The sequence below is a fragment of the Sprattus sprattus genome (genome assembly GCF_963457725.1).
Source record: "Sprattus sprattus genome assembly, chromosome: 2".
NCBI classification, from domain to species: Eukaryota; Metazoa; Chordata; class Actinopteri; order Clupeiformes; family Clupeidae; genus Sprattus; species Sprattus sprattus.
In genome coordinates this window covers 16,896,129-16,916,128 of record NC_137921.1, presented here as the reverse complement: position 1 = coordinate 16,916,128, position 20,000 = coordinate 16,896,129, and the positions used below count along the sequence as shown (strand labels likewise).

Sequence of the window (20,000 nt, the reverse complement as noted above, 5' to 3'; positions counted from 1 at the left end):
TAGATAGATAGATAGATAGATTGATAGTTAAATAGATAGGTGTCAACCACTCTAACTCCAGGGCTCTGAGTGTGAATAGGGGATCATAGAGGCGACAATGATTGTAGATCAGAGGATCAGGGGCAACTTCGCCCTAAGGGCTCTGAGAGAGAGAGAGAAAGAGATAGAAAGGGAGTTGTGTAGAGCCAAAGGGGGGGGCATTAAGTTTTTATGTTGAGGTTGTATGATCTGAGAGGGTTTTCTGGTCGCACATGGGGGGGTGTGGTGGTGGGGTGTGTTTGGGGGGGGTGCACAGGCGAAAGAAAACGACCATGTTGAATTATTCACCCAACCAACTACTCACAATATGAACACACAAGCACACAAACACACACACACATACACACGCTTACACACTCACGTACGCATGCACACACACACACACACACACACAGTCTGCATACACTACACAGAGTACTCACGATATGAACACACATGAATACACACATACACTCACGAACACACACACACATACACTCACGAACACACACAAACACACGCACATTCACTCACGAACACACACAAACACACACACACACGAACACACACACACACACCGAAGACCTAGTGAGGCATCAGCCTCACTCATTAGAGAAAGGCACATACCTCCATTATTCAAAGGCAGTGAGTAGAGGCGTTGACTCATTTAAAAACGTGTGCACATGGAGAGAGAGGAGTAAGGAAGAATGAGAGTGAGAGGATAGAGGAGAGAGGAGAAAAGGAAAGATGAAGAAACTGATGACAATCTCCTCCTGACAAATGAAACACACATATGAACACACACCTTGTTTCGCACAGTTAGTGTATGATTACTGGTGCCGGTTGTCCTCCGGGATGTATAAATGATCAGACACACTTTCTTTAGATCCCCCTCTCTCTCTAAATGTATCTGATTAACTCTCTCTCTCTCTCTCTAACTAACCCACTTGACCCCCTCCTCTGTGTGTGCCCATACATATGTGCCGTTTGACCACATCTCATAGGATTCTCACCTACATTTTATCATTTCTCACTTGACCACAAGGTACAGAGAGTAAAAAAGCCACTTTGGAAAAGCTTGAGCAGCCAAACTATTCTCCAGTGACACCGATAAGACCGAATTCTTCTGACACTCATTGTGCCAATGAGCTACATTACGTCAATGATTTGTAAAAAAAAATCACCCACACAAAAGGCAGATTTATATATTTATATATATATATATATATATATATATATATATATATATATATATTTACATTATTTATGTATTACATTAAGGATAGCACAAATGCGCAAACACACACACCTACACAGATGCAAGTTCACGAGTCTGAAATGTTTCCCTCATGTGATGTTCTTCCTCTTAGGTCGGGGTGGAGGAAATTAGACTTGGATGGAGAATAAATTCTGACTCAACCGTTTTCTACATCTACTTGCCCCTCCCTTTCTCTCATTCTTTCTCTCTCATTTTTTCTCTGTGTCTCTATGTTGCTCTCTTTCATTATTTCTCTCTCTCTATCTCTCTGTTTCTCCACAGTTAAGTCCTGGGACTCTACTCCTCCCATTTTAATGAAAGGATAGCCTTTGATAATGGATCTAACCATTAAATCTTTCTCTCCTTCCTCTCCCTTGCCTTTCATTTCCTCATCTGCACAGTCAAATTCACACAGGCTATCAAACACACACACACACACACACACACACACACACACACACACACACACACACACACACACACACACACAGACACACACACTCAATCATAAGCTCCACACACAAAGACATGAATGTACACAGAGTCACAAGGACTCTTCACACACATACAGAGACAGAGAGAGACAGAGAGAGAGAGGGAGAAGAGGAGAGGGAGAGCGAGAGAGAGAAACTGGAAGCAGAGATGTTGACGCAAATGAGACAGTGCCATATTTTTTCAGAGGTACAAAATAGAAGCACTGAACCAGATTTAACAGCTGATGCACCACTGCCACAGTCTAAACACTACGCCCCTCTCTCTCTCTCTCTGTCTCTTTTCTTTTTTTTACATTCTCTCATTTGTTTCTGTGGCTTGCTTTGCTCAAACAAAGTCCCTGGTCTTCTGCTCATAATAGCGGCAATGCTTTGGCAGCAATCACACATTTAAACCCACAAATATCTTTGTCTTTCTGTTCCTCTTCCTCTCTCTCGCTCTCTCTCTCTATCTCTTTCTCTCTTCTCTGCTCATGAGTGAGAATCCATCCCTGTATCTCTAATTCAGATTATCCCAGCAAACCCTCTGCAGCAAACCACTCACACTCACATTCTCATTCTCACTCTCACTCTCACTCTCACTCTCACACTCACACTCACACTCACACACACACACACACACACACACACACACACATTATAAATACTTAGGGTGTAACAATACATCGATCTCTATTGATACATTGACCTCATAGCAAAAGATGCATGCATGTTTATTTTCACACCTGTTCCAACATCTTTTGCATGGTTCTTCATGCAGTCCACTAATTAGTCTTGATCGCGTGCTAGCATTCACAAGTTCTGATGGTAACAAAAGACACTCTCACTCTCTTTTTTGTGTCCAGCAATTTTAATCAGGAGAAGACATTACGTGTGAGCCCATCCTCAATGTAGTTTTGAACCTCAGGTCTTAATTAGGCAAGACAGTAACGTTAGTAAAACACACAAACGTCTCATCTTTTTCCAATTGTTGCAGCAATCTCCCTCCACGAGTTCTGTGCCATCTGGGAATCCCTATGCTCCTGCATTGATGTATCATAGAGATGCCTGTAGAGACCGACCTGCTCGCAGGCTCCTGACTCTCGCTCCTCCATTTTGCCATATTCGCCAGCCGTCGTGCGCGCGCCAATTTACAAAACTCAAAACTTTGCGCAACCAGCCGAAACGACACTGAAGCGCACCACGTGCCAGCAGTAACGGTGTCACTTTTGGCAAGGATGTGTGACCATAAAATCCCCTTGACACCAGAGAGACTCCCCAACCGCATCGTTGATCACTTTTTTTCCCCCGTCAAGGATAGAGCCACACTTCCAAAAGAGCGATGAGCAAACCACATGTCTTCTCTTATTTCACTTGCAACGATATAAGGCCCTGCAGTGTTGTTGAAAATGAAGGCTGTCGTGGACTACTGGACACACTTGAGCCAAAATACAACATCTCTCGACAACACTTCAGTGAAACTTCATACCAAAGCTGTTACAGAGAAGTGCAAGATGACATTAAACGCAAGCTAATGGATGCCTGGTGAGTCGCAATTACAACAGATGGCTGGATGTGCACATCAGAAGCTGGTGCTCTGTAACAATGACCTGCTATTTCACCGACACTGATTGGCAAATGAAGAATTAGGTTCTTCAAATGCGTATTTTGAACGACACACAGGAGTAAATATTGGGGCAGTGTTGAGAGAAACATGCCAGGGGTGTAATATACGAGACAAAAACCCTGCTATTGTGATAATGCCAGCAACACGATCATGGACTAACAAAAGGCGAATCTATCACCACACATTAAATGCTTTGCGCATACGATTAACCTGTCATCACAAAGGCAGTATGGCTCTTGGGGCGAGTGAGACTTTTTTTCATCACAGCACGGTAGCCACTGCAGTTTTAAAAGCGAAGCAGAAGATGCCTGGAGTTTCAGAACACGAGCTAAAAAAAGACGTGATAACTGGCTGGAATAGCTCATTCGAAGTGTTGGAGCAATTTTTGGAACAGCGCGCGGCCGTGTGTTTTCTTCACTCCTGGACAGAAAACCAGGGAGAGGTGCCAAGTGACACGTACACACTCAGCGAAAATGACATCACTACCGCTGAGGAAATGGTAAAGCTACTCAGACCGACGAAAGCCTCAACCACCATCATGTGTGAGGAAGATCACTTTGAGCTAAATTGTGGGATTGCATTTCCAAGATGCAGAGGAAGACTGTACGTTTAGCTCAGAAATGAAACAAACTGTTTCAAGGGAGCTCGAACAGCAGGACGTGGACATGTGGCAAGTGTTGGCCTTCGACTCCAGATGAAATAAGGCTGCCTTTCTTTGGGTGAAGAGGAAAGAGATGCAACTTTCCAGTGTCTCTTTAAAAAGACCAGTGTGGACCCCGATGTTGTATTTAAAAGCGTGAAAACATACATTACTGTCTGTCCATTCGCTAAAATGTGTGTGTGTGTATGTGTGTGTGTGTGTGTGTGTCTACAGGGATGCAGAATGAAATAAAACCTCCTCACTCATCTCGTAATACCTCGAATATTGACGCTAGTGTGTCACTGAAGAAGGTGTGTATAATGTGTGTATCCACATCTGTGTGTGTGTGTGTGTGTGTGTGTCAATTCATTTTTTTCACTTTATTGGAGTTGTGTAGGTTACTGTATTTCCACTTTTCAATAATATTCTTAAAATGTGTCATTTAGTAGTAAACAAAGCAGCGTTGATACTGTAGAGATCTGCAGTGGGTCTACTCTTTGTTTAGCCTCATTACCTCACAACCTCATTCAATGTGAGCTCATTTTACTTGTGCACAGTAGTTATTTTAATAGTTTACTGCTTATTATTTACAAATAAAATGTTTAAAATTGTATTTTGTTTGCACATTTGTGAGTTCATAGAAATGTAACAGATTGCGTGAAAAACAATAGACCCCTGTTTCGAACCAAATCGCATTATGGCATAAAAATTCACCGGATTGTAAGCTAAAAGAAATGCTGCAGGATTGCATCATGATGAAACATGTGATTTACACCCCAAATAAACACGCAAAAACACGTGCCCGCAAGCATACAACCCTCAGTCCTAACGAGCTTTGCACACACCCACCCACCCGCACACACAGACACACAGACACACACACAGGCCCACAAGCCCTCAACCCTGAGTCCTAATGAGACTAGCACACATACACACACACAGACACACACACACACACAAGCGAACACACACACACACACAGTCGAGTCCTCGTGAGCCAGCAGTACTATGCACACTCAAACACACTTCTCTGTAGAGTTCCCGAGGGCCAGTGAGAGGCCCAGGCAGCAAATGAGTTCGTGTGACTGGGAGCAAGCTTTTTCAAACATTTCCGTGCAAGTGAAGTGGACAAAAGCACTATTCGTGGAATGCTGTCTGAACTCTATTGTCAAAAAAAAAAAAAAGACTAGCCTAGAAAGCCACAGACAGGAAAAGTAGAAAAAGCAGGTTTCTGTGGAACTGGAAGAGAACTTGATAGAGGAACCATAGGGAGGAAGATTAACACAAGTTTTCCGTAAAACGCCCACCATACCTATCCTTTAGGACAAATGGGTAATGCCACTGACCTTAGATATGTATGTATGTCTGCTTGAAAAGCATGGGTTCTTGGATCAATGCATAAATATTTACAGTGCAAGGAAAGAACATACACCAGGTACGATTTTGAAACATTGACTGATACAATTTGATGAACTGTTAGGTGATCTCGGCTCACTTCGTTTTACATTCATCTATTTCAAGGCTTCATATTAATCAATAAAAACAATCTAATTTTTTTTTTTCCCCTTTCCCTGTATTCCACGGCCATGTGTGCATTCATTATTATAAATGAATCAATTAATTAATTCATTCATTCATTCATTCATTCATTCATTCACTAACGTGCCTGTTTTCTTATTGACTGACAGGAATGAACTAAAGCTGACCATTGGTTTTGCAAGGGGCAAAATGAATACTTGGTACGCTCCTGATACATATTTAAGAAAATGTTCAGCCATTGTTCTCTGGACCCTCAGCTCCATGGAACTGATTCTGAATGTGGCTCTTCTGTTGATGGCACGTTTCACCCAGGAGTGGACTCCCAACAGAAGAGTGGCAATTACTATGATTTCTACCCATTTTCACTCCCCTACTCCCGCCCCCCATCTAATATGTGACAAACAGGAAAGTGGAAATCCCACAACCTGACAGCTTGCAGCGGTCACAGCATGGCACCACTGCCAGTGTACAGAGTCTAACAAGGCTGTGACAGACTGCACACACTCCAGCTATGCACACACACAGACACACACAGACACACACACACACAAACACACACAGACACACATACACATACACACACAGACACACAGACACACACACACATGAATGACCACACACACATACACAGACAAGAGCGCGCATGCAGGCATACACACATACACACGCACACATATGCACACAGGACATGTGCAAAGGGTTGCTTCCTAGTAAAGATCCAGATGCTGAATGGATTAAGCTCTGATGCAGATCTGTGTGTGAGGGGAAAGTATTAGTCCAGGGGTGTGATGGCAATGCTGGAACAGGTGTGAGGTGAGCCTGACGTCCCCGCTAGCGCTGATGGATGACCAGTCAGGACGACTGAGACAAGGAGGGCGAACAGGATGAAGGTCAAAGCCAGTGGCCAATTGGACAGCTGCGGCCTCTGTTTGTCTGTCCTTATGTGACACACACACATATACACCCACAAACACACACACACACAAATATTCATGCATAGTATACAGTACACATGTATATACTTGATGTGCGAATATAAGTATGCATGTATGCAGATAAGTATGTATGTAGTGTGTGTATGTAAGTATTATGAACTTGTTTGCTTATTTTTCATTTGTTTATTAATATATTTAAGGAGTGCTGATTCCCAGTGACTCTGTGAGCTACTACCTCCCAATCTCAGGAGATTACATGAAGAGAGAGAGGAGAAAGGATTACACAGATATGGAACTGCAATCTCATCCACAGGCAAGAACAGATCCCCTCTATCCCCTCCCCTCCTGAATACCCTGCACTCTAAAACTCTCTCTCTCTCAAACACACACACACACACACACACACTCAAACACACAATACACAGGAGGTATTCATGTGCAGAACGCAGAACTCACATATATGCACAAACACACAAACACACAAACACACACACACACACACACACACACGCACACACACACACACACACACACACACACACACACACACACACACACACACACACACACACACACACACACACACACACACACACACACACACACACACACCTGCACAAGGACAGAGAGGTCAAGACTTCCTTCATTACACTATTTACCTTCCTCTAACTCCTACCAAGGGGAACAAACCCTCTACTACCCTCTGACACACACACACACACACACACACATACACACACACACACACACACTATCCCTTCAACTAATTCCCTTCTGAGCACTCTACACACACACACACACACGCACACGCACACGCACACGCACACGCACACGCACACGCACACACACACGCACACACACACACACTCACACAAACACACTCACACACTCACTCACTACCCTTCATGCACAAAACACATAGCTAGAGAAGTGGAAGGTCTGCAAGGTTGGGGAAAATTCAATTACCCCACTTGTTCTTTCAGGCAGGACATCCAGAGACAGCAGCATCAGCATCAGCAGCGCAGGGCCTCCTACTGTGATCACCAGGACCTCACATCTGAATATCTACACCTACAACACCGTAACTACATCAGTACTTCACATCTGAATATCTACACCTACAACACCGTAACTACATCAGTACCTCACATCTGAATATCTACACCTACAACACCGTAACTACATCAGTACCTCACATCTGAATATCTACACCTACAACACTGTAACTACACTAGTACCTCACATCTGAATATCTACACCTACAACACTGTAACTACACTAGTACCTCACATCTGAATATCTACACCTACAACACTGTAACTACACTAGTACCTCACATCTGAATATCTACACCTACAACACCGTAACTACATCAGTACTTCACATCTGAATATCTACACCTACAACACCGTAACTACACTAGTACCTCACATCTGAATATCGACACCTACAACACCGTAACTACATCAGTACCTCACATCTGAATATCTACACCTACAACACTGTAACTACACTAGTACCTCACATCTGAATATCTATACCTACAACACCGTAACTACATCAGTACCTCACATCTGAATATCTATACCTACAACACCGTAACTACACCAGGACACCTATCTGAATATCTACACCTACAACACCATAACTACACCAGGACACCTATCTGAATATTTACACAGCCACACCATAACTACACCAGGACACCTATCTGAATATTTACACCTACAACACCATAACTACTAGGACACCTATCTGAATATCTACACAGCCACACCATACCTACACCAGGACACCTATCTGAATATCTACACAGCCACACCATAACTACACCAGGACACCTATCCGAATATCTACACAGCCACACCATAACTACACCAGGACACCTATCTGAATATCTACACAGCCACACCATAACTACACCAGCAAACCTATCTGAATATTTACACAGCCGTACCGTACCCTTGCCAAACATAACCCCAAACACAGGAGCCCAAACTAATTAAACATGAAACGTAATGCATAAAACTGATCATGGCACTACAGCTCGACTAGAGGCTGGAATCTGAAGAGATAATTCAGAAGTGTGTGTTTTATGATGTCACAGTATGTGTCGACAAATGATGATAAGGATTTTTTTTTTTTGCAAAGTGAGAAATATGATGCATTCAAATATTTGTGCTGTACTGTGCCACACACACACACACACACACACACACACACACACACACACACACACACACACACACACACACACACACACACACACACACACACACACACTTGCACATAGTAACATACACATCCTTAAAGGTGCAGCAACACACAAACATGTACAACCACTCAAATGCACACAGCAGATATTTCCTTGTGTGTCTATGTGTTTATGCAGCAATGTGGAAAAACACCGGGAGATGCAGACATAACAGCAGTGGCTGGGAACATTCTTTCCACTTAACGCTTTGAACGGCAGCGCTAAATTTAGCTCTCCTTCCCAATTCTGTGCCGATTCCACCCCCCCACCCCCACCCCCACTCCGGCATACACGTAAGTTTGGAAAGCCGCCCACGTCATTCCGAGACGCCCACGGTTGCCACGGTGAAACCAAGGAGAAGAGAATATAAAAGGAAGAAATACGGCAAAGGAAGAAGATGAGCCAGGGAGAAGAGAGGAGAAGAGAAAAAAACAGAGAGCGCGAGAGAGAAGAAAAAAGAAACGTGTGTTGTCTGCGGCAGGACTTCCTCACTGGCAGGCTGGCAAAGTGTACCTCCCTCCGTCTTCATTCCAAAGTACACCCAGGGAAAGAGCAGGGAGACCTCTTAGTCACCGAGGTTGACACTCTACATACACCTGCCATAACCCTGACATAAGGCCACATACACAAGCCATAAGGCTACATAAAGCATACATAATAATAATAATAATACACTTTACATCATACAGATTTCAAAGTGCTACATATTCACATAAAAACAACAACAATGAACATAATTAGCAGAAAGCTTTTGAAAAAAGATACGTTTTTAGGCCTTTTTTAAAAACGTCAGTAGACTGTGGGGCCCTGAGATGCTCAGGGAGGGCATTCCACAGCCTTGGGGCAGCAGAGGAGAAAGCCCGGTCACCCATGGTGCAGAGCTTAGTTCTGGTGGCTTGAAGGGTGTTTGCAGATGCAGAACGGAGGGAGCGTGAGGAGGTCTGGGGGGAGAGGAGTTCCCTTAGGGTAGGGGGGAGCATATACATATACCAGCCATTAGCCTGATATAAGACCTACAGACACCATACACAAGAGTCTTACACCACATATGCCTCAATCAGGTGTCTTTGATTTAGACAGAGGAGGTTAGGAATGGCTGATTGGACAGTGTCTACAGCCCCTATACACAGGCCCACAGTCACTCCTATTTCTATTTGTCTGACATTTGAATTTCCATGATACAAACCACTCACAACAGTGTGAACCAGAACACAACCGAGGAATTGAAAGATAGGAGATGTGAAATTCCATCTCTCATACACAGACAACAAGTCCTATTTGAATAAATGCAATCAATGACAAACAGCAAGGATGAGCTTTGGGGTAGGTCTTCTATAAATTGGAACTGTGACACTCAGCATTCTTTATTTAAAGACTGAACACCATGTCTGGGCACACACTCTTCTATTCATCCATGAAGAGTCACAGGGCATCTAACACATCATTCCACTGTATGGGAGGAAAAATAGCATTTCCCAGGGGCCATCCATATTTTTTTTTATATACAGACCACCACGGAAGGGAACGCAATAGCATTGAACAGCAGGGGCAGCTACAGTCCCAAACAGGAAAACTAGGCAGTGGTCCCTTCCCACTACAAATGTATTTCTAGATTCTTCCATCTCCATTTCAACCCAATTACCATTTTGTATTCGCTTCTGCCTCCCCGCACAAATGGAAAGTTACCTGTGGTGAGATTAAAGAGGGAAGGCTCCCTCATGAAAATTGTATCGGTTAAAATAAAAATAAAAAGAGAGAGAGACTGCGACAGTTATTTTCTTTTTTTTCTGTTGCCTCCGAAGCTTTCAACAACAGCAGCAAGATGGCTAGAGGATGTCGGCAGAGAGCGCAGAAGAGGGGGAAAGGCTCATCTGCAGAGAAGAGACGAGTGAGGCAAACCTTCCCACCATCCCCGAGGAGAATTGATCAGGGCCGACCTGATCTGCACTGGTGCAGAGAGTGAGTGAGAGAGTAAGAGAGAGAGAGAGCGAGAGAGAGAGAGACAGCTGACAGTACTGAGGGAGGATACACACACACACACACACACACACACACACACTAGCCCCTTCCCACACCACACACTTTCCACGCCCCCAACACTCTGACGTACACTGGGTTTAACTTTTATGGCTTGACTGAGGCCCACATCATTTCAATTCTCATTCACACCACCACTGTCAATACCATCATCACCACCACCAAGAGGAGGAGCAGGGAGCATGGAAGAAAAGGAGGGGTGGGGGGGGGGCGTTCCCATGGGAACCCCCAGGGTTCTGAGCGTGGTCTGATTGAAAGAGGAGACAATCAGCCCTTTTCTCTGTGCGTCCAGTCCAGCCTGTCCGACTCTGGCACGTCACAGGTCACCAGGATGAAAATGGACAGCGGCCATCCGCCGACACCTCCACTGCCCCTCACCCTCCCCAACCCAGACCCAATTTCATCTACCCCACCACCACACCCCTACACTCCCCCACCCTTCATCCCTCAGACTGGTAACACATACTGCCATGGCGTGGCTCATCCACTGTGATGGAGCTGCAGCAGACCTGGCCTGCTGCAACTTAATTTGGAAGCCCGTGGTGTATGACCTCCAAACAAGACAAACAGGGGAGTGTGTGTATGGTCATGCATTTGTGTGTTTGTGTATGTGTTTGGTCATGCATGTGTGTGTGTGTGTGTGTGAGAGAGAGAGAGGGCGAGTAGGCATAGAGGGAAAGCTAGAGAGAGAAAGAGAGACAAACAGAATGAGAGTGTGATTTTGTGTGTGTGTGTGTGTGTGGGGGGGGAGGGGGGCATGTGTGAGCATGTTTTATTGCATACATACATGCACATCTGTGTGTGTGTGTGCGTGTTTAAACATCGGCATGGCCAATTCCAGTGTCATCACAGCTTTTTTGTCTCTCTCACACTGTGATGGTCAGGAAGCTTGACTCAGACTGATGTTAATCCGAACAGCAGTAAGTTGAGTTGAGTTGAGTTGAGTTGAGTTGAGTTGAGTTGAGTTGAGTTGTGCTGTACTGTGCTGTGCTGTGCTGTGCTGTGCTGTGCTTTGCTGTGCTGTGCTGTGCTGTGCTGTGCTCTGCTGTGCTGTGCTCTGCTGTGCTGTGCTCTGCTGTGCTGTGCAGAGCCCAAGCCGAGCGCCTGTTCCCTCTCAGCCAGGACCAAGCAGAAATACTCCGCTGGATGCGGATGCTTTAAAAGGTCAGGCAATGGCAAGGGGAGAATTTTTTCGCTTTCTGATGTTTCTGTTTCAACCTGTGTTTACTATCCCGGGTCCATGTCTCACCTTTCTCCTCTCTCTCCTTCTTCTCCCGCTCGCTCCCCTATTTCAGCTGACATGAGCAGGCACAACAATACCAAATACCAAAGAAAGCAGAGTCAACACTGACGACTGTCTGTCTGTGTATTGTCAACACAGCGCCAAAGGATCAAACAGGCAAAAAATGTCACGTGTGCAAAGAGAAAAAGGGGGGTGGGTTGACTTGAGTAAATGAACGCGTCCTCATGCCGAAAAGCCTAGCGTCGTGGGAGGCGACGTGCAGCATCGTGTGCATTCAACATTATCATCATTAACATCAAATCCCCATCGTCGCCCACGTTCGCACGCCGCCAAGAGCGGGAGTGTTTGAGGCGGACGGCGCTGGTCCAGTACTGCACTCGCATGCGATTGACGCTGCGTTTCAGCACCATAGTCAGTGGACAGCGCTCCCCCAATCTACACACACACTCTCTCCTTCTCTCGATATATCTCTCGCTCGCTCGCTCCCTCCCTCCCACCCCTTGCGTTAAGGGAGAGGCGGAGGGAGGGAGAGCGAAGGAGAAGGGGGAGTGGGGTTTCCCTGTCAGCTATCTGGAGCTACAGTCTTTCCTCCATTGCTACACATTAGCGCTTCCCAACCAGATTTTTAGAACGAGGACTTTCACCATCGTTTTTCCACTGTCACAACACAGTGAGATGCTAAAATGGAGAGTGAGATTACAGACGAATGACATATCTTCCTACCATATAAACTGTACATACAACCACTCTCTATTTCCCTCTCTCTCTCTCTCTCTCTCTTTCCCATCTCGCAAGCTCAAACGGCCGGTGAAGTCATTAGTTAAACGTACAGTCTCAATGGTCACAGAAGAAGAGCATGCATGTTTTTTTTAATACGCATCTTCATCTCAGGAAGAATGTCGATGTGCAGTCACGAATCCCAGTGTGGCTATGAATCTCGATGATTCCCCCCCTCGTTTTCACAGCAAACACACCGTCAGGAAATGTCTGCATGAAGCGGAATGTCATGCACGGAGCACAACTTGCATTCAGTCCACGATTTTTTCCACCGAGCCTCGGTCGTGTCAGTAGCCTACGTTTCAACCGGCTGGCTCCATCATTCACAATTCAGTCACATATCATTCACTGGCTCGTGCCTCACGGAGCATCTAGCTATTAACGCACGTAGTGGGCGCTTAAGACCCGTCTTCCTTGGCAAACGATGCAGGACTCGCTTTTGAAAAAACTGCTGCGGACAGCCGCGTGCCGGGTCAATCCATAAACGCGAACGTGTCAATGTTCTCAGCCGTGTTCTCAGCCCACCGCACGCTCAAATGTCAATTTTGGCATTTGACAGGTGGACATGGCAAATTAATAATTCAACAGTCCAAACTGTCTCTCTACCACGAGAAAACGAGACACTAATGTCACGATACATACATTAAAAGGACCGCTAATAATGACATTATAACCATGGCCGCGTTTTTTGTAAGATTCGCTGGCATTATTCAGAACCTCATACCCAGTGTAAATAGAAGGAAGACATGTAAATGGAAAAGAGAGACGCGCTGACCGATGGCACCAGAGCTGTAACGGCAGCAGGGGATGGAGAGGCAGGGGAGCGACCAGCGAATCGACACATCAGAGAAACCGACAAACAAACCAGACGCTAGGAAGGGACGCACCGGGCACCTGGCACCGAGAATTCGGCACATCTCGCCAAAACGCAAAGGGGAGACATTCAAAGGAAACGGGCATTTACCTGTGAGGACGCCGACCCGAATTTGGTGGTCGTGGTTTGTTAAAATCATCCCGTCTGACGCCATGTTCACCAGCGCTGTCGCCCCGCACTGAGAACTCACGGCAGACCCGAGCACCGATGGCATCGAACTGTGCGGGGGGGGAAGGAAGAGGAAGGGGAGGGAAGAGGTAGAAGAGGGGAGGAGAGATGGAGAGAGAGAAAACGAGATTGAGGGAGACGGATATCAGTCTAGAGCAGTAGAGTGTCGAGCTTTGCGCGTCCTCCAACACACATGGACAGATATAGCAGGCAGAGCGCGCATTGCCTGGATGCGGGGGCCGTTTAAAAGGGAACACATCACTCAACTGGCTGCCTGCCACGGTTGTAGTGTGTATTCCAGATTCATTCCTATGGAGAGCTCTATTGATTTCCTGTGAGGGGTTTCAAGAAAAAAGACGGGCTTTCAGCTGGGCTAATGTCAATCGGGCCCCTTTTTGCGTCACCATTTTGACGTCGAGAGAAGGGATGGACGGAGGAAGAGCTCTCTTAGACTGAGGAAAAAACGACACCCTTTACTTCCCCCCCCCCAACCCATTCCTTCATGGCTGCATGTTGGTAAGGAAAGGAAGAAAGAAAAGAGATGCGCTCAGTCTGACCTGTAAAAATGCAACCACATCCTTAGGCAAGAGGCCCATGCCCTATTTATAGAGTGACTCCACGCTTCCATGGCGCATAATTCCTCTTGTTTATTCTCGCGGAAGGGGGGAAAAGGAGCCATCCTCCCTTGCAGAATGTATCAATATCCATTATTAATGCACACACGTGCCTGTGCACACATAGCGCACTTACACACAGTCCCCAGCGCACTCACACACATACTCATCCCGCTTCCATGATGAGAGGAACTAGGCTAACACATTCTGCATGATGCTTACTGACTCAATGCGTCAGGTTCAGCAGAATAAGGCCCTGCTTTCTTCAGAGTGGGGTTGTGACACTTTCACAAAAAGAAAGAATGTTTGCATGTGTGTGTTTATTTGCATGTGCATGTGTTTATATTTCATAGCATGTCTGTGTGTGTGCACTCCAATAGGTATAACACCTATCCGGATACACCTGTCCATTCAGTGCTACTGGTCACATCGGTGTACACGAGTAATAATATGCAGAGTCTGCCCGTCAATCCACTCAGAGTTTTAAAGACATACTCGGCACCACTTCCACTATCCTTTCTCTTTTTTTGCAGGAGGTCATGATGATCACCTGTGCTGTCAAGTGGGGAGGCCCAGTATAGAAATACAAGTAAAACACTCTTCATACGTGAATGTATGTGTACACTTCAGAGTGTCAGTGTAGGCTATTTAGCCTACTGTAGGGATGCAAACAAAAATGGAATGTTCGATGTGATTGTGAAAATCTTAAAAAAAAGGAAAAGGAGGGTGGGGCTAAATGACAAACACACACTTGAGGAAACACAAACTCAGTTACAGCAGGGAAATAGCCCAGAGCCTAGTTTCCCGAACGCTAAAAAGGACTTGAAATCGGTCATAAGAGGGATATTGCAGAGCGGTTTCCCGACGCCGCACTTACGGCAATGATGAGTCTATGACGTCGCCAAAATCCACGTAGGCCGTTAAGATACGTCGTTATCGGGAAACGAGGCCCTGGTCTCTAGGGAGGGGACAGATACAACCACGTATTGATGATTTAAAAAACTAACCTAACAAAGAGGGGAAGTGCAGTACCTTCAGGTCAGCAATGCCTACTTGTGTCATTCTCACTTAACTCCCAAGTACCAAAGGTTATTACTTACCTTCTCTGATATTTAGGGTGCTCAAAGGGGGAGGCTTGTTGAGAAACTTGAAAGGGGAAACAGTTCTGTTGTTCTGCAGTTTAGTTAGGCTGTCTTACAGAATCTTTTTAGAGATGGATATAACATTTATAAAACACGTGCATGCTTCAGCTTCCACAGCCACGTATGTTGGCATTTTTATGGCATCTTGGCAGCATGGCGATATGAATTGAAATGTCTATTACTGGACAAATCAGAATTAAGAGTCAAACTTGGGTCCTGTACATTTTGACTAGGGATGCACCGATACCGATACCAGTATCGGGTATCGGGTCGATACTTCGTTAAAATACTCGTACTCGTTTTAAATTACCGATACCAAAAACCGATACCCAGTGTTGCGTCTTAACGCGTGTGTTTTCTTCTCCTCTACTGTCTATGCCTGCCAGGTGTGAGAGCGGCGAGTTGCATAGAGGCCGAGAGCGGTATTGCAGACAGATAAGTTGAGGTTGAACTTGCAGTTTAAATTAATTCAATAACAGCTTGGATACGATGTGTGGAGGTGGCTTGCGTAAGCTAACGGTTTCGCTAGAGATTTTAAACTTAACACGTACGACCTCCAGTAAAGGTAAGTGCTATCTTCGGCTATTTTATGTTTTGCAGTTAACTTAGAACTGCTGTTACATAGGCAAAGTGTAGGGGCTAGCCTACTGTCTTTAGCGACGCTGCGCCTATAACATATTATTGCCATTTGCTACGGTTGATTGACGGGACGGGAATGTATTTGTTTTCTCCTCTTTTACCCGGACGCATTTAGGTCTCGAAAGGAGGACATGTGAGGGTAAAAGAGGACGTCTGTCTTGTCTTGTGTTTCAGGAGCTTGTTGACTTGCTAGTTTGACATAAACACCCGCTAGCAATAGCCGCTAGCAAGACATCCCGTTAGCGATGTTAGCAAGGTTGTTTTAACACTCTTGGACATTGATGCTAGTATTACGTTTTTTTTCTCCGTTTTTCCGCCTGATGCTAATATTAAGTGCTTTTGCGTTAACTTCTTTGCAATGTTATTGTGATAGCTATGTTGGCTAGGTTGCAAACAACTTCCCTAACACAGTCAAACTTCAGGCAAGTGTCAATTTGGCTGCAAGAACGTAGCCGCCCAGTTCATTGTCAACATTAAACTCTAGTAAGAAATCGCTATACCGTTGTGCTGCCTTAACTGCGATTTGGACTCATTTTAAGATAAATGATGACAGGAGTAAGGCACAGTGTAAGATCTGCACTGTTACAGTGTCGAGGGGCGGAACGGAAAGTACTTCGTTTGACACAAGCAATTTGATTAAACATCTGAAAACGCACCATGGTGCTAAGCACACAAAGTTCACTCATGCCAGTGGCTCAAGAAGAGACCAAAGCAACCAATCTTTACTGACGTCTTTCAAAAGAAAAAAACGTGCACGCACACAGACAGACAGAGAGAGAGAGAAGGGGAGGAAGAGAGTTGTTGATCCTTTTGTAACTGAACTGTGCTCATGTTCTTATCCAGGATAGTTCTGTTCACTTTTTGTTAAGCAGACTGTGTTGTTAACTATGCAGCAAATTAAATTGCCATCTGTCTATATTTACATTTTGTCTAATGTGATGATATTGACTCTTTTTTTTTTGTTTAAACCAGAAAGCTCTGTTTATTTTTGGCTTGGGATCGCCTTCTGTTAATATTGTACTATAGGCTTGACATAACCTGTAGAGGATAAAATAAAATCTTTCATGGAAACCAAATCTTGGAAGTATCGGTATCGGTACTCGGTATCGGCAAGTACACAAATAAAAATACTCGTACTCGTATCGGTTTGTAAAAAAGTGGTATCGGTGCATCCCTAATTTTGACATATTCCTTATCTTATCGGGAGGTGTCATGTCCAGTCAACTGTGGTCTCATATACTTTCTAGACATGACTCAAGACTGATGACTATTTTTGAAGCATTAGGACTCCTTAAAAAAACAGAAGCTTAAAAAAAAGTAAAAAAAAAAAAGAAACAGGCTTTCCCTTCTCCATCCCACACACTACTGACCTTTAACAGATGCACTGTCTTTGCCAGTCCCTTCCAACACCATGCAGTGGTTCACTGAACTTCTCCCAGCAGTCTAGTACAGTCATTTGGAGACAGAGGTGCACTAGTGTGATGTACTGCTTCCTCACGCGGAGGGTACTAACTTGAACGTGAATGCCTTTGCTGGTGCTGATGTTGGTGCTGCCTTTGATGGCAGTTAGCAGTGGTACCAGAGACAGTGTCAGACCCAGGGGTGATGGCATCCCCTGGGTGCCCTTTTGGTGCCATCCCCTCTCCCAGAGGCCTCTCTCTCTCTCACTCTCTCTCTCCGCAGGTTGGCGGCAGCAGTTACTGGTGGATCGACACACAGGGCAGGGTATTTCTGAGGCTTGGGGAGTAGAGAGAGGGAATGGAATGGGATAGGGACGAAGGGTCGGAAGTAGCTCAGGGGTGATAATGTGGGAGAGAGAGAGAGAGAGGTGGGGTGATAGAGTGAAAGAGAGAGAGGTGGGGTGATAGAGTAAGAGAGAGTTAGCAGGGGTGATAGAAAAAGGGGTGAGCAGCGCCAGAGGAAGAGAGGTAAACAGCTGGAGCCAGAGAGAACCCCAGCTGGAGTGATGTTAGTGTGTGTGTGTGTGTGTGTGTGTGTGTGTCTGTGTGTGTTAAAGGCCTGAAATATCCCACTCACAGCTGGGTTCTTGGGTGCATAATATGTGTGGGTGGACATGTTTTATGTGAGCATCATTTGCATGTGCTTGTGTGCGTGTGTGTGTGTGTGTGTGTGTGTGTGTGTGTGTGTGTGTGTGATTGTGTGTGAGTGTGTGGATGTGTGTGTGTGAATTGTTAACTCACTTGATTCAAGACATACAAAAGATGAGGAATGGGTTATCTGGGTGGCTCTTATATAAGTGGATAACACAATTTTGTTTGTTAATGTTAAAGCTAACTTTCACATTGTTCAAATTGACTACAACAGTAAAACCTGATGATAACTCTTGCCACAGGTCACATGGGAGGAACACAGGTGGGGCTCCAGTGATGTCACTAGCTGTGACTGATTGGTAAAAACACACCTGCCCTTGTGTCTGTCCACACACTCTCTGAGGCTCCACCAAGCTGACACACTCACACACACACACACACACACACACACACACACACACACACACACAAACACACACACACACACACACACACACACACACACACACACAAACACACACACACACACACACACACACACACACACACACACACACACACACACACACACCCACACCCACACCCACACCTACACACACACACACACACACACACTCATCCACACACGGCAGGTCTCACTTCCAAGTACTAACACCACATAGGGCCAGTGTGTGGATTACGGCAAGGTTTATGTCCTTTCAGTTTGTTTTGTTTCATGTTGTGGGCGAGGAGGGTTCTCTGCTGAACAAATATTTTAAAATCCCTAGACTACGCGACCTGGCTGCAATAACACTCAGGGTCCTTCAGCGTCATAACAGTCCATGCAGCCTCATGTAGCCTCATGCAGGCTATGCAGACCCAGTGTATAAAGCCTAACTCATGTTGCTAATTCTCTGTCAGGGTTTAGAGGAGGGAGACGGAGATGGGGAAGGGGACAGGGACAGTGGGGCTTGTGATTGGTGTTTGTGTTATACAACAGAGAGACAGATGCAGGGACCAGCGAGGCATAAGGGAGCCCAGGCCTTGGATACACACAGACACACACACACACACACACACACACACACACACACACACACACACACACACAACACACACACACACACACACACACACAAACACACACACACACACACACACACACAAATACACCAAACAAACTTAGCCATTATCCAGGTGACACAAAGCGCAGAGTACAGTGGCAGAAAGAAAGAAGAAATAGAGAGAGAGAGAGACAGATGGCAGGACAGAAAGTGAGGAGGAGGGGGATGATGGCCAGGCTTGGGAGAGTAGGAGGCCTGAATCACCAGAGACCCGTAAACCTTTAAGCCGCTCCAGTGATGCCAACACTGCCTTTATTCCTGAAAAGAGAGAAAGACAGAGAGAGAAAGAGAAGAGAGATAGAGGTAGAGGGATTGTGAGGAATGGAGAAGTATACAGGGAAAGAAGGGCAGAGAGAGAAGACAAGAAAGGTATAAATATAAAGTAGAATGTGCATACAAGTTCCTAATCACGTGCTGATTTATGGGGTGTGTGTGTATTGTGCATGCATGTAAAAATAAAACAATATTCACAACAATCTTTCTTTTCCTCAAGGATGCTTGTAGTACTGGAGAAGAGCATTGTTAGACTGAGCACCAAGCACAAATCAACTAACATCTGTACACATACCAACATGCACTCAAACAAATACAGAGGGAGAGAAGGAGAGAAT

At 45.3% G+C, this 20,000-nt stretch overlaps 1 protein-coding gene across 6 annotated transcripts in view; it reads right to left on the bottom strand.

The window, feature by feature from the left end:
* gphnb (gephyrin b) overlaps positions 1 to 13,826 on the bottom strand; it is a gene marked incomplete at both ends in the record, with an annotated part of 98,620 nt that extends 84,794 nt beyond the window's left edge. For all 6 annotated transcript variants that reach the window (XM_080833333.1, XM_080833334.1, XM_080833331.1 and 3 more), the window contains one exon: positions 13,763 to 13,826. In XM_080833333.1, coding sequence (XP_080689459.1) covers positions 13,763 to 13,826 — 64 coding nt within the window. The remainder of the gene's footprint in view (positions 1 to 13,762) is intronic.
* Positions 13,827 to 20,000: the final 6,174 nt, after the last annotated feature.